We start from the raw sequence: 15,520 nt of genomic DNA, 5'->3' as shown, positions 1-15,520 counted from the left end.
ACCTATTCCTTTTGCCCATTTTTTAGTAAGAATTAAGTCCGGAACTACATTGCTAAATCCTAAGTTGTCAGCATACCTATTCCACATATTTCATGATCGAAGAAGATAATCCTAACATTTGTGCAAGTCCCCAAGTGAACACAGCAATTTAGATCGACCATTGAGTTACCCACTCGTCAAGACCTGACATGTAGAAACCTTGGAATCATTTTAGTTGATCTTACCCTTAACATCTGAGGTGATTTTGTTCAAGAGAGGGTAAATTACTTTGGTATTTTATTCTGAAATGTTATGTGCATAAAACACATCAACATTCTTTTGGCGCTAGGAGGGCTAATCATTATCAAGTTGTTCACAGATGATCATATCAATTCATATTCGCAAGGAGTTATCCAAGACTTTTGTCCCTCCTTCGCGCTCAACAGTCTTTTGGCACTAGAAGGAGGGCTGATTTGCGATCATCTTCAAAGATTATGTTCCGGAATGGTGTTGCCTGAAGAAGAACTTATCCAAGGTGAAAAAAGAGATATCATTTCACAATTCAACACTCTTGGTTGGAGAAACCAAAGTAGTCACGTTGAATTCAGACGAGTGAGAGCAGTGATAAACAAAGAAGAACAGTCGGGAAACTTGCCTCCGATTATCATTGTTCTTGGAGCAGTTTGAAATATCCCAGACCAATTTTTTTCAATTTTTCAATTACAAAGAGTAATGCAACACACATCTGTTAGGGTTAGCACTTAAACCAAAACGATGCGAAAAACAACTCTAACCAAGAATGTACACCAGGATCTCGGGTTGGGCAAGGCGTGAGCATATGGTCAGAGGGTCTTAAAGCATTCTGAAAGCAACTCTAACCAAGAATGTGCCCAAGATGGACTAACATATGGTCAGAGGATCTTGGTGCATGCTGAAAGCAACTCTAACCAAGAATGTGCCCAAGATGGACTAACATATGGTCAGAGGATCTTTACAATTACAACTGCTGAAAGGAAAACTCGACACCAAGCATGTGCTTTCAAACCCAGGGTGGGAATGGAGCTACCATATGGCGGAGATGCTACGAACTTAGAAATGGAATTAAATGTAAATAACAAGCGTGAAATGAAAATGAGAAGAAATGCTGCCAGTATTACTGTTCAGCTTACAATATGATAGTAAATGCTTGCCAAGATCATAGGATTAAGACTATACAATGTTGTAACAATATAGAAGGCTCTCCCGGGCTTAACAAAAATGATAAGTCCAAGAAATTCTACTCAAGGATCAATCTTAATATTCTGATTTATGACAGACCTGCACGTGAAATGCTTAATCAGCAACACATGGAATCACTAAAATGCTCATTACTCTCTCAATACTAGTCCGAATGACCCAAAACCAAGAAATCAGACATTAACCCAACCAATACCATGGAGGCGACCCAACCAATACCAAGAAATCAGACATTAACCCAACAGATTATTTATCACGAACCCTAGGGCAATTCCCAGCAGTGACGCCAAGCAAGAATGGCGATTCTTCTCTATAAAATAAAACACTTCATATTAGAATCTGCAAATTTGCACAAAGGAGCGCCTAGCCAAAACAAGAGGAAATATGCAATACCCAGAATGAATATGTTTTTATTTTGAAATATATGAGTGAAACTACAAATCTGCCTTGGTAACCGCGACTCCCGAAAATGAAATGAATTGCAAATAACTGAACTTCAAGTACAAGTCAAGCTACAATGCAATCCCCACTACAAACTCTCACAACTACACTAAATCACCACTAGTTGCTATCTTTCAAGCAAGAAGCAATACCAAGGCTAGGAGGCATTCATTCTTCGAAGCAACCCCAATATCATTCTGGCAGAGTAACATTACAATAGACATAAGATGCCAAATGAAGGGAAGAGGCCTCCATTTATAAGCTTAACAAGGGATCTCTAGAGGCTTCTAGAAAGTGCGCCCTAATTTCACATTTGAATTTTCCTCCAAGAGATGGCGCCACTTTTAAAAGCTTAATTAACCTTTATTTTAATTCACTTCTCTTCATAAAGTTGGCACCCCTTTTCATAAGCAAGATTTTAGACCTTAGGAAATATTAAATCCCTTCCATGATGCGTCCACCCTTGAAGACCACCTTTTAAAACAACTTGAAGTGATGAAGCTAGGCCAAGGGATCAACTTTAAAATATAACATTAAAACATAACATTATTTAAATGAAATGAACTTATCTCTCCAAAAACATCCCAAGGCCAAAAGTGACGAAGCCAACTGAACCAACTGAAGAAGAGAACCAACTGTGTCGAAATAATCAGGACCACTGCCAGAAATAGAATTTACTAAAAATAGTAAATTCCAAAAAGTGCTCGGAATGCAAAGCCGGACATACCACAACGAAGCTCTTTGAAAACCCAGAAAGAATCCGCGATCCAAACTCTAATTCACGAGCAACAATAAACTCCAAAATTGGAAACCCTAATTTCACCCATTGAGTAGCCTACGGGTCTCCGAAATAGGCCATCGGTCAACTGAAACATTACGCCTGAGAAGGGGACATTACACAGTTTATCGTGAAATCCAGTCTACCAATCAGCCTAGAAGAAATCGAACCAGTTGAAGATTTTTAAGTTGATATGAGACACAATGGTGCTGCCTGATCCTGATAGAACAAACGAGCTTGAATTGGACGAACTCGAGTTTAAGCAACCAAACCTGGGAGACGAAAGAAAGATTATATCCAGTTTGAACAACCTTGCCTGGGAAGTTAAACCGAGTGCACCACAATGCATTGGAGTTTCTTTTGTGCTGGATGAAGAAGAAGAGATAGCTGAACGAATTGACGAACAAATTGAGGAGCAGATTGAAAGGGATCTACTTGCTCGAAGATTACAACAAGTCCGGATTGATCCCAGATAGATCACACTGGAGCGCATCAAGTCCTTTTCACCCGAGAGACTTCAGAGAATTTTAAGGTCAACTCCTGGAGAACGAAGACATTGTGAGTTGAGGACTCCTCGCAGATCCAGACTTGGAAGGCAAGAGGCTTCACCGAGTTCAGATATATCAGATAGAGATAGATTATTCAATCAAAGGGACGTGCTTAGAGAAGACAATATTTTTCAAGATCGTCCATTTCAGGATCAAGATCCAAATTAAGAGGAAGCTCAGCAATTTCAACAAGAAGACCGAGAGATGGCCCAGAATCAAGGACCACCTCCAAACGGTGCTACCTGGTTGGTTACCAATCCGTCACTGCTCGCTTTCAATGACATTCATGAGATGTCGAAAAATCCGGAAAATTTCTGTTCGAAATACAATACTAGTGACTCAAGCCGGACGATGGAAGATCATATTAAGATGTTTGAAGACCATTTGAGAAATAGAGCAATTGAGTATGGAGATGTGGCTTGTAGACTCTTTTCCTATTCCTTGGGAGAAGAAGCGTATCATTGGTTCATCCATTTACCTGCAGGATCCATCACCACATGGGAGGAATTGAAGGAAGCATTCATTGGAAAGTTTGGAATCTAGATTTCCCCATCGGAGTTGCATAGACAGTTTGTTAAATGTAAAAGACAAGAGAATGAACCTAGCAATTCATTCAACAACCGATTTTAGAAGGCTTATACAAGGTTGCAGACTCCTTATCTTATTTCAGATGCTCAAGAGATATACTATCATGCTATAGATCCACTTACAGCTATGTTTGTGCGAACTCATCCCTCTCCAACAAATTTGAACGAAGCATATGCAAAGGCAATAGAAGTTAGCAAAATATTGCGTCAGAATCTTAGTGGACCTTTGCTCAATTTGGGGTCGCCTGCGGCTGCAAATCAAATTCAGAATTTAAGTCAAACTTTGGTGCATCATACGCCAATAATGAATCAAGTTCCACAACTGATGTATCCAGTTGCTCAGTCGTTGAATCAGTTGGTACTCCATCCTGGAGCACCCATTTCTCAAGCTCCGTAGACGCATCCAGTGTACTTGCAAAATGCTGTGACATCCACGAGGACACAGGAGGAGAAGGAAGAAATGAAAGAGTTGATATACCAAGTAAAGAAAACATCTACAGAGGTTACCCATTTGAGGAATCAGAACAATTAGCTCTACGATATGCATAGAAATTACCAAGGTGGTAATCAAAATAACAATCAAGGTTACCAAAGTAACAATCAGAATTATCAGAGCAACAATCAAAATAACCAAGGATATCGTGGCAATAATCAGAACTATTAGAAGAGAACGTGGAATACTGCGCCCAACAATGGAAATGTGCCATCACCTCTTGACAATCCACTAGCTTTGGAAAGTCGATTGACTGACAGAGTATTCCTTGTGGAGGCTGCCTTATCAAATTGGTGTAGATTACACAACACTAGTCAGCATTCAAAATTGCATTGTCCCGAATTCAAGGTTGTTGCTTATATTTTCCAACAGGAAGTGCGAAATAATAAAGCATCAGAAAGCACTCCGACAACGGGATATGAAATTGTTCCCGCTACGAGATATGATCAAGCATTAATCATTGAGGATTTCAAGTTTCCTCTAGTTTATGAAGAAAGTTTAGTGTGTGAACAAAGTGGGAGATTTCCTCCAGAATTGGTGAATGGACCTATGGTTCCGCCTAGTTCTGAGTTTCCACCTGCTTCAGCTAATGGGCCTATTGAAGATCCAGAGCACTATTTTCCACCATTGACTAACAACGTTTTGGTTGAAGGAATTAAAGAAGCGTTTCACCAGTCGTCAGGAAACACTGGACCCAGAGTTTATCAGAGAAATCAGAGGAATCAAGAGCCTTTAACTACTTCCATTCCTCCGAATAATTTTGCTACGCCACCAAATCCAAATGCTAGCAATACACCAAGCTATCCACAAGATTCACCTGAGTATAGACAGAAGAACATTCCCCCTCCAAGAGAGGAGTTGAAGCGGCTGAGTTTGTGTGTGTTAGAAGAATTCAAGAAAGTCAAGGTAAGCCTACCATTGTTCGAACTAATGAAGGTACCTGAGATCAGAGATACATTAATGAATGGACTAAATGGGAATATTGTCGGGAGAGCTACAGCTCAAACCAGTTCCAACGTTCAGAGAGGTACAAATGTTCCTCAAGCAAGCATAAATGTGGTTAAGGATGAACCGAATATTCAACAATTATCAGAAGAGGCATGTGTAGTTCAAGATTCATCTAGTATGCCCAACAAAGAAGAGTTACTTAAGACGACAAATGTGCCAAAGAAAGAAGACATGTTAGAAGGCAAATCTTTTCTCACAAGAGATAATGTAAAGAGAGTTAAGGATTCACCAGTAATGACTGAAAATCCTACCAAAGGTGAAATCCTTCCTAAGAGTGAGATTGCTTCCATCGAAAGTGTGGTTAAAAATGATGAAGTTTCCAAAGAAAGTATGAAAAAAGAAGAGAACTTGCAAGTTCATAGGGATAAGCCAGCAGTGAATTATTAAGATGAGCCAACCCCATTCTTGCTTTCGGTAAGAATATTCGGCAAACTTTTGCATAATTGTCTGGTAGATTCCGGAGCTTCAAGTAATGTAATGCCAAAGGCTATATGCGAGAAATTGGGTCTCATTCCCATACAGACTAGTAAAAGAGTTACACAGTTGGATAAGACAGAGTTACCTGTGATTGGAGAGTTAAACAATATTCATATGCAGTTGGCTGCAGATCCGAGAGTCCAACACTTCATAGATATATCAGTTGTAGACATTCTAGATGGATATGGCATGCTCCTAAGTCGATATTGGTCAAGGAGATTGAATGGTTAATTTTCGACTGATTTCTCTCATATGTGGCTGCCATGGAGAGGTGTACCAAACCAGATCAAGATAGATAGTACCCCAAGATTAAGATTGATGATAACTGAATATGGGGAAAACATTGAAATTCTTTTCCTAGAAACCGATGTCGGGAATTACAAACCAAAAGTTGCAGAGGTTTTGATGCTTCAAAACCCAGTTGAAAAGATAGAAGAAAATCATGAGATTGTGAATTCCATAGAAGTTGTAGTAGAAAGTGATCATGATACAGATGAAGAAGTTGATATGTTTGAAAGTTTTAGAGGATTTATGTTCAAGAATATTCAGCAGGGATTTGAGTTAGGCAATCGTGCTCGCATTCAAGATTTATTGTTGCCTAATTGGTGCCGAATTCACAATGTTGCTCATTCTGAATTCTCTTGCGCAATGTGCAAGGTAGCTTTGAATCAAATACACAAGAGAATTCCTGAAATTTTGACACTTGAAGAAATTGAAGAGGCCTCTCCTAGGTCTCTCCTAGGTCAGATGAAGAAATTACAGATAAAATTAAAGAAGAAATACATGATGAAGATCAAGTTTGGAAATTGAGATTTGATGGTTCAAAGTCAAAGAAAGGATTAGGAGTCGGATTTGAATTGATTAGTCCCTCATGGGAAACTTATTTGGCCTCCCATAGATTACAGTTTCCATGTACGAACAATGTTGCTGAGTATGAATCCTTAGTTCATGGTTTGCTGTTAGCCATTTAGAAGAAAGTGAAGATTTTACATGTGTTTGGAGATTCAGAGATTGTAGTTAGACAAGTGCGGAAGCAGTATGTCTGCCACAACAAAAGATTGACAAAATACTACAATAGGATATGGGATCTCATCGAAAGCTTTGATGCTTTCAATATCAAGTCAATATACAGATCACAAAACCAAGTGGCAAATGCACTTGCATAGGTTGCTAATTCCTAGGCATCCATTGCCATGGAAGGATTGAAGAAATTTACAGTGGAACTCGCATCAGTTCCATCCGTACCAAATAATGTCACCAATTTCCAAGTTTTTGAAGACGATAAGCATATATTGGATTTTCTGACAAACACAGATATCTTTATTCGCACATGAAATTATTACAGAGAAGAAGATCAGAGTTGGTCGGCCAAAGATTACAATTTATCTGACTATATCGTACCCCTTTCCTTGGCAGTACACAACATATTTAAAGGACCCAATGGTTGTTGAGAGGAACACAACTGTCAACCAACAGACACATAACTACTTGAGCGACAACACACTTAATACAATTAATTAATACATTGGCAGATAACAAATAATATCAAACATAACAATAGGCATTTTATGTCGACTACATAATCCCCCCCAAAAGAAAAAATCGTCTTCTAGATGACAAGTAAACATCAAGTAATATTTGGAACGACTAATGATAGACAATGACTTGGACTGGATGACCCCAACTTGTAGTGTACCTTCCAAATCAAATGGGGGTTTGGGGGCAATGCCCCCAAAGAGGTCAAGGGGCAGCGCCCCTCACGGGGTCCTGGGGTAGCACCCAGGGCGTGCTCCTTGTTGTGATACAGGGTAGGGTCAAGGGGTAGTACCCTCGTCACCAAGCTCCAATTAAGACCTTCAAAACCACATGGAACTCCATGGCGCACATGATTTTCGTGATTTTTTATGATGCCAAAAATATTGTTGATGAAGCCAAAAATTGGAGATTTCGCTCCTACCACTTGCTTTTTCTGCCCTTCTCGTACGACCTGACCACGTAGGCTCCTCTCACCTCATGTACGACTTGATACACATCACGTACGACCTGAAACAAAACACGTACGGTCTGAAACAAAACATGTACGTTTTGAAACCTTATGTACGGGCTTGATTGCCTTGATTTGTTTTTCATCACGTAGGGTTTAGTGTTTTTGTACAGTGTCTTTGAATTCGAGTACGACTTTTCCTTTGCCCCGTACAAACTTGACTTCTCTACTATCACGTGCGGCCCCGTGTATGACCTCAACCCGTTCATCCTCTTCTCTTGTCCGTACGATGCGTGTAAGTATGTTCTTGCGGTTACATATGGTCTTTCATGTTCGTACTACTTACTATCTCCCCCTTTGTACAGTGTGCTATCGTTCCTTCCATATGGCATACATATTTGCTCTTCGTACGACCTCCTCCCTACTTGCCCATATAGTGTACTCCTCTCCTCTGTACGGTATCTTAGCAAACTTTCCTTCGTGCGTTTCACATATTCCCTTGTGCCTTGTACGGTTTATCTCCATCCTCGTATGGGTCTCTATGTGCATTGTATGGATTCTGGCGTACTTCCTTCAATTGTTATATAGATTTGTCGCCTATGCTTCCTTCGTACGGTGTGCTCAACTTCAACGCGTACGGTTCCTTCAAATTTACTTCCCACCTCCATACTGTTCTTGTACATAGCTCGTGTGCGGTCCTTTCCTCAACCTTGTAGGGCTCCCCAGTGCTGCTTTGGCCCACGTGCGGGCTCACATATGGATTTCCCTTCTCTTGTCCGTAGGGCTCACCTCCACTCCCATATGGATTCCTCCAACTTCTCTTCACCTTCTCATACGGCTTGACCCTCGAGCCTATCCCCGTACATAATGTTTGGACTTGGCTTGTGTACGGACTTTGCAATTCCTCAATTTCGTCGATCTGTAGTTTTTGTAGTCGGGGTGGAAGGCTTCGTAGTCCTCCATTTGCCAGTGAAATAATCCGTTCAGAGAACTTGTTTCATCCTCCCAACAATCTTCTAGTTCCATTACCCCTTCGTCATTTCATTTCATCCTCCCAACAACTTTACATGTTCCGGTGCTTTCCCTGCACTCTCAGCCACACGCATGTCCTCTACATGTCCACCTCCAGCGTCCCCAACACTCCAGGCACTTCCAAGCTTTGACTCGTCCTTGTGCTCCCTTCGGTCGAGGGTTGGCGGTTCGAATCCTCCAAATCTCGTCCATCTAGACTTTCCTCGAATGTTTCTTGGAATCATCTTCTTCATTCTTTTTGTTTTACAATCTTTAAAGCTCACCTAATTGCTTGTTCTTGACCCTATGTGGCCTCTTCTCACCTTTATTGGGGTCTAAGGACATGAATCACTCAAGGCTGACCCAATTTCTTTTAAGGCAATGACACCAAATGTTTACTGCTATATTTGATAAATTAAGTACAGGAAATAATAATACAAATGATAATACATACCATAAACAACAGTAAAATATATCTATTTGCACATGAAATTATTACAGAGAAGAAGACTAGAGATGGTCGGCCAAGGATTACAATTAATCCAACTATACCGTATCCCCTTCCTTGGCAGTACACAACATATTTAAAGGACTCGATGGTCAACTGTCAACCAATGGACACATAACAATCCAAGTGACAACCCACTTAATACATTTAATTAATACATTTGCAGATAACAAATATTATCAAACATAACAATAGGCATTTTATGCCGACTATAAAGAGATCTTGAAATTTTGTTATGAATATGGTATGATCTTAGATTATTCATCAAATTACTATTTGCATGGAAATGGAGAAGTGAAATCTAAGGTTTGAGCAGCATAATGTGTGTGTTGGGTTTCATGCCTAGGGGCCAACATGTAATTCTTTCATTTCTATGATTGAGTATATAGTTTTCTTGTTCAATCTTTATTGTTCTTCCTAGATCTATTTTCTTGTTGCATTGTGCGACCATTTATTGGTTGTTAATTTGAGCCACATTTGATTGCTGCACCAAAAGTTCACTTGCAGTTCAACTCTGTATATAAACATCAGCTCATTGCATTTTTTCATGCCCATGCCTTGTCTTTCTATAAGTAACTGTTTGAGACGCTGATTTACATGCTCCTTTTGCAACTAGAAGCAAGTTAAGGACTATTTAATAGGGACATAAATTCGGATTCACTTCCAATATAGCCTTGAGATAATTCCTTATTGTCTTTGTTTTGGTTTCATTCCTAGGATAGATTGTAACATGCTGTCTTGCTTGAGATTTTTCTTTAAGAGATTGTCTGAATAGATATTAGTTGCAGATTTTAACTCATATATCCCTTTATAGTTAATGGCAGCTAAAAGGACTACAATTTTAGCACAAGCTAATTAAAGTGTAATCAGCTAACTTTCCTCTTTCTATGATTCTATCTTATGAGATTCAATTTGTATCATTCCTAGGATCTTATGTAGGAGTTTCTGATTAACACATCTATAGCACCAATGGGAAGCTTTTCTTTTTCAATTTCTCTAGTGAATTATTTTGTTTAGTGTTTGGCAAACATGTTTTCTAGTCAGAACTTGTGTCTGCTCTCTGAATTTGGGAAATTCTTTCTTAGTATTCACTGTCAATGAAAATCATACCCATTAATAGGGTGTGCCTGTTTTTTTTAACAACAGTTGGGATGTTGTGGAACTTCTTGATATTAACAAAACTTAAATGGGGTTTCCACGCAAGAGTGCTATTAGGATATTTCTTTCTAGAAAATTGCTAGTGTAGGTGGTATTTGAATATTAGATGACTTGTTTATGTCTACAGGGTCTTGCAAGGATGATATTCAGCACATTTCCATTCCCTCTGTCAGCAAAATTATAAGGCAAATTTCTACCAGTGGAATAGCTGTTGCCGTAGCAACTGCAGTCACGCATCCCATAGGTTGGTTCTGAGCAGCAGGCATGTTTGAATGGTTTGTTTTTGATGTAGTTATCTTTCTTTATTGCAAAATAATATATTTTGTAATAAAATCACAGATGTTTACGGTTCATGCAAGGTTGATGGTGGGGGATCTAGCAACTACCTACACAATTCAATCATAGGGTATAACTCTTCAACGAGATACCAGCATTCACAAAACCCCTAGCAGACTGCAATCCTAAAATCAACATTTGACAGGCCTGAACTGAGCTCTAAGATTAATATGCATTCTATTTCACCACTACATCATACTTCCTCCATACTTATAACTAACTTGAGCTCCTATTTGGAAATTGAAAAAAATTGAATATTTTAAATACTGGTATCACTTTATTAACTGTGAATACAAATAAAATTTTGATGATGGACCATGAAGTGTGATCTGATATGTTTGTTGGTGTTGGAGATAAGCCACACCCGGACCGATGATGGACTGGTCCAAGAGGGGCCAGTAGCTCAGTGGTAGAGCACTTCAGCAGCGTATGGAAGGTCCTAGGTTCAAGTCCTAGCTGGTCCATGTCTCAACATGGTATCAGAGCCAGGTCCAGGCTAGGAGCCCCAAGCACACGAGAGGTGTGGCTGAAGGGGGGGTGTTGGTGTTGGAAATAAGCCGCACCCGGACCGATGATGGACTGGTCCAAGAGGGGCCAGTAGCTCAGTGGTAGAGCACTCCAGCAGCGTATGGAAGGTCCTAGGTTCGAGTCCTAGCTGGTCCATGTCTCAACAATGTTGATGTAAAACATAAGCATACACAATTTTAACCAGAAGCTTTGAAATTTATTCTTCCGGACTATGAAAACTTCATGTTTAGTACTAACAAAAATGCGTTTATAGTTATACTACCGTTTGTATGTTTCACAAGCTTTATTTGTACTGGTTGCAAATGTATCAACCTATTATATTATGCTTTGAAACTAACTCCTGGATTGTAGTAGATGTGTGGCATCCTTAACCCTCATGTAATGTCCCCAAATTGAATTGTTTACTGATTTTTCGCTTTCACAATGAACAAGAGTAAAATCTTCACCTTTTGATTGCCAGGATCTTCATGTGGGCAAGGTCAGAGCATATATTGAAAGTGTTAGAATGATATTATAATAAAATGCTTGTTGGTGGCAAGCCACACAACTTAATATTGCAATTGTTACAAAATTGGAAGTAAATATAAACTTAATTTGGCGGCAAGCCTTCTAGATGAATTACAACTGAAAATGAAAGTGAGTGAATTTGGTTATGGTGGCAAGTTTTCTAGAATAATTACAAAAAACAAATCCTAGCAGAGAACTACACATTATCTTTAGAAATAATAAATGCTAGAAAATGATAGCGATTGCTAAATGTTGTGGTGGCATAGCCATCCAGACTTACACTACCAAAATCAATTGCTAAACTTTTATATTATTTCTGGCTGTAAACTGTATAGAAAATTTAACGAGAAATTTCAACCTTTTGATATATTGAATATTAGCTGCAGAAATATCCTAGAAATGATCATTATAACAGTAGAAATATTATGATGAAGCCTGACATTAAAATCATACCCTAAATATTTGCATCGTTTCCTAAATTCGTATAACTGCTTTAGTAGATGTAAGGTTGTTTGAGCGAAATAGATTGGCAGCTTTTAAAGTTTGCGACCTCCCTTAGCATGGTATGACAACAACATTTACCTCCAAGCTTATCAATATTACCTCCCATTTGGATTGCCTCAAAAGGATACGGCAACCCAAAATAAAGTAAATACAAAGTATTCAATATTAATCAGCACCTTAAAATGATTATAATAGCAATAAGAGGTATGTTTGAATAATAAATGGTACAGCCAGCTAAGGAAATGGCCATAAACTAATATTAAAAGATTTTAACACTTAATCTTAATAAAAGAAATATTTTGAAATCATCTTAATTTGGTACTAAAAAAATTTCACAACTAAATCTAGAAACTCTACACACACACACACCTACAAACTTTGGAAAATAACACCAAACTTTTATATATCTGGAAAATTCCACACAACCAAAATAACTAAAACTCGAAACTTATGTAACTGTTAAGTTCAAATGTAATCCTTGGATGAAATTGTTCAAATGGAGTAGAAGGGCTTTTGTCTTCGAATCTGTTCCTTGCCAAAGAGTTTTCATCCTAGGGCAGAAAAGATGAACAATATTCAACCTCAAGAGTCTAAAGTTTGATATATGAATTGTTAACTCACTCTATTGCCCAACTCCTTTTTATATAGGGTTTTTGAGGAAAAATAATATTAATTTCTTCTTTTCCATCCAAAATTTTATTTTGGAAAAGTGTTTACAAAATATTTTTAATTAATACTACTTTTGGGCTCCATTCCTAGCAACACTTCTTGTTCCTCTTTTTACAACAATCTTTTAATAATAAAGCATAAGTTGCCATTTTATGAATAAATCATGAAGTTACTTTTTGGACAACTTAAATTGTTAAATTAATTCCTTTGCACCTGTTGTGACATTTTCACACATCGCCCCATTGCAAATGGGGACCCCTACTTTTTTGCCTTTTAGGGTAGGTGTTTTGCTTAGGTTGCCTTGGTTTAGTGGTAGTTTCCTAGTTTTAGCCTTTGCTTATGAGAGGATGTCGGTCAAAATGTTGAAAGGATGTTAAAATCGTTAATATGATCCTAAGTTTCAAGGTTGCAACAATTTTTAAATTTGAGCGTAAATGTGTCTAAGTGTTGCAAGTCGGTGATATTTTTGTGCTTGAGCGTCAAGAGGTCCTGTAGGGGTTATTTTCTTGCTCCTATGAGGTGATTCAAGTCAAAATTGCACGTTATCCCAATGAAATCCCTATTTGCTTGCTCAAATTTTGATAAATTTGGCCAAGTCTCGACGCGGAACGATGAAATTTGACATGTTTAGGTGTTTTTGAGTGTGGAAATCATCAAATTCCCGATGGAAAGCCATTAAATTGAAGTCTAAGGGTCAAAAATCTTGATGAGGGGCGTTTTTCCCCAAGTTTTGAGCAAATTTCCGATGACCCATGATTTCCCCCACTCAAAATCCTGATGGAGGGCGTTTTTCCCCCAACTCTCCTGACATTTGTCTCGATGGACCATATTTTTCCTCTAGGTGGCCCAAATTTTGTCTAAGTGTTGGAAATTGTTTTGACGGACTGTTGGTGTATGTTTTATCATCTACCAAACATTAGAATAAAATATCCAAAGACACTCTATCCTCTCTTGAAAAATCACCACCTATGCTAATATCATATGGCGATTCCAAGGTCTCTTTTGTTAGGCCTTGACATGTGGATAAGCTCAATGGGCGTTGTGATATGCTGGTAATACACAAAGGGACTTACGCTTGGCGTGTTCAATTCACAATGGAGGTTTAGACAATGAAGCTCTATCATCTGAGACTTGAAGCTCTATCATCTGGGACTTGGATCATGGACTTCAAGAAAACTGAAAAGGAGATAAGGGCTTAGAAATTCTAATCTATTCCTAAGAATTCAGGAGACGGTAAAGACTGGGTGAAGCTAATAACAACACTTTGTTTCGCCACACTTAGGACAACTATGCAAAGCATGTGCAATCTTCTAAGGTTGTGCTCAAGATTTTCACACTTATGAATAATACCAACAATTGAACAATATTACTCAAAGTAAAGTTAAGCATCCACATCAAAAGCTCAGGCTAAGTTTACACATTGAATGAAAATCATCCATCCAACAAAAGTATGAGCAAAAAGTTTCACCAATCTAAACTATCAAATCCTTTATTCATCTAACATACATGAAATAAAATCTAAACTATGATGAGGGATAAGAACCATGCAGACTCCAAAATAAGGGAAATAATCACGATCAATTCAAACTATGTATTACTTATTATTTTGGCAATCCTAAGCAACAATTGCTTATCTCAACATGTTTTGCAACATGCTCCCATGATTTACAAATGAGGGGTGAGCTCAATTTATAGGCTCCCCAATTACAATTCAGTGGCCAGGATTGATTTCCAATCAACGACTGAGATTAAAACAACCTAACCCTAATCAAAGTTTCCCAAAATAGGTCAAATATCCGTCGGATGAGAGACAAGGGGCACAAGATGCTACTTTTTAGGATTGCACCCCCTTATTCTGATGAGAGGTAGTGTGTTCAATGAGCCTGGACGTGTTGACTTGAATTCCCCAATTTGTGCTAAAAAATTGCCCAAGTATGGAAATTTGTCTGGAATACTCTTCTTGCCGCCAATTTATGTTGTGTGTGGGAGCTTGTCTTTGACTCTTCAGAAATGAAATCCTTCAAGAAATCTGGAATTTCTTTCCATACTTTCGCCAAGTCTGAAGACTTTTCTTTCTTGATGCCTGGAGACTCTTTCAGGTGCCTTGAATTTGGAGAAGATTTGATTCATGTGCTTGTCTTGTCAAATTTATTTCTTCCTGGCATGGCAGACTTGGATGAAGTCCAACCAACCTTTGTTTGTGCTTTAATATTTCTTCCATGCCTTGGCATGCTTGATGTCAATTTGTTTGCCCTTGGACTTGGAATGTTCTTGGACAATCATCCTTCAATTTGCCTTAATTTGTTTTATGCCTTGGAAAGAGGCGGGGTGAATCAGTGGTTTACAAACTTTTCCCTTTATCTATCCTATGTGTCTATACCGGTTATCAGATCTAACAGAAAGCAGACTTACCAATTAGATGGGAGACTGTCACAAATGCAATCACACATTAAAGGGACATCACATTATGTGCCACTGAGAGGGGGGGTGAATCAGTGGTTTACAAACTTTTCCCTTTATCTATCCTGTTGTGGCACCAGATGGAAGAGTGTTGGCCAATATCAGTGATGAGGCCGTAAGGGAAGCTTTCAGAATTCCGGAATATCATAATGCTGTATATGTGACCAAGGATGAGGCTGATCAAATGTATCAAGACCATTTGGAAGAGTACGGTGCCATCAATCATTCCTGGTTGGACAAGCCAAGAAAGGGTACCTCCAAACTATAGAGGAAGAGCTTGGTAAGGGCGTATTTTAAAGAGGGTATTG

The 15,520-nt window shown here is 38.7% G+C and overlaps 1 protein-coding gene across 4 annotated transcripts in view; it reads left to right on the top strand.

The window, feature by feature from the left end:
- LOC131037955 (uncharacterized) overlaps positions 1–15,520 on the top strand; it is a 141,322-nt gene that overhangs the window by 34,403 nt on the left and 91,399 nt on the right. For 2 of the 4 annotated variants that reach the window (XM_057970221.2, XM_057970220.2), the window contains exon 2: positions 10,336–10,452. In XM_057970221.2, coding sequence (XP_057826204.1) covers positions 10,336–10,452 — 117 coding nt within the window. Of the gene's footprint in view, positions 1–10,335; positions 10,453–10,547; positions 10,615–15,520 lie in introns of those variants that run through there. The other 2 variants (XM_057970219.2, XM_057970222.2) reach the window with 2 other exon arrangements.

Source organism: Cryptomeria japonica, chromosome 9 (genome assembly GCF_030272615.1).
Source record: "Cryptomeria japonica chromosome 9, Sugi_1.0, whole genome shotgun sequence".
Classification (NCBI taxonomy): domain Eukaryota; kingdom Viridiplantae; phylum Streptophyta; class Pinopsida; order Cupressales; family Cupressaceae; genus Cryptomeria; species Cryptomeria japonica.
The sequence above is the reverse complement of the archived record's forward strand: the minus strand, read 5'-3'. Positions and strand labels throughout refer to the sequence as shown.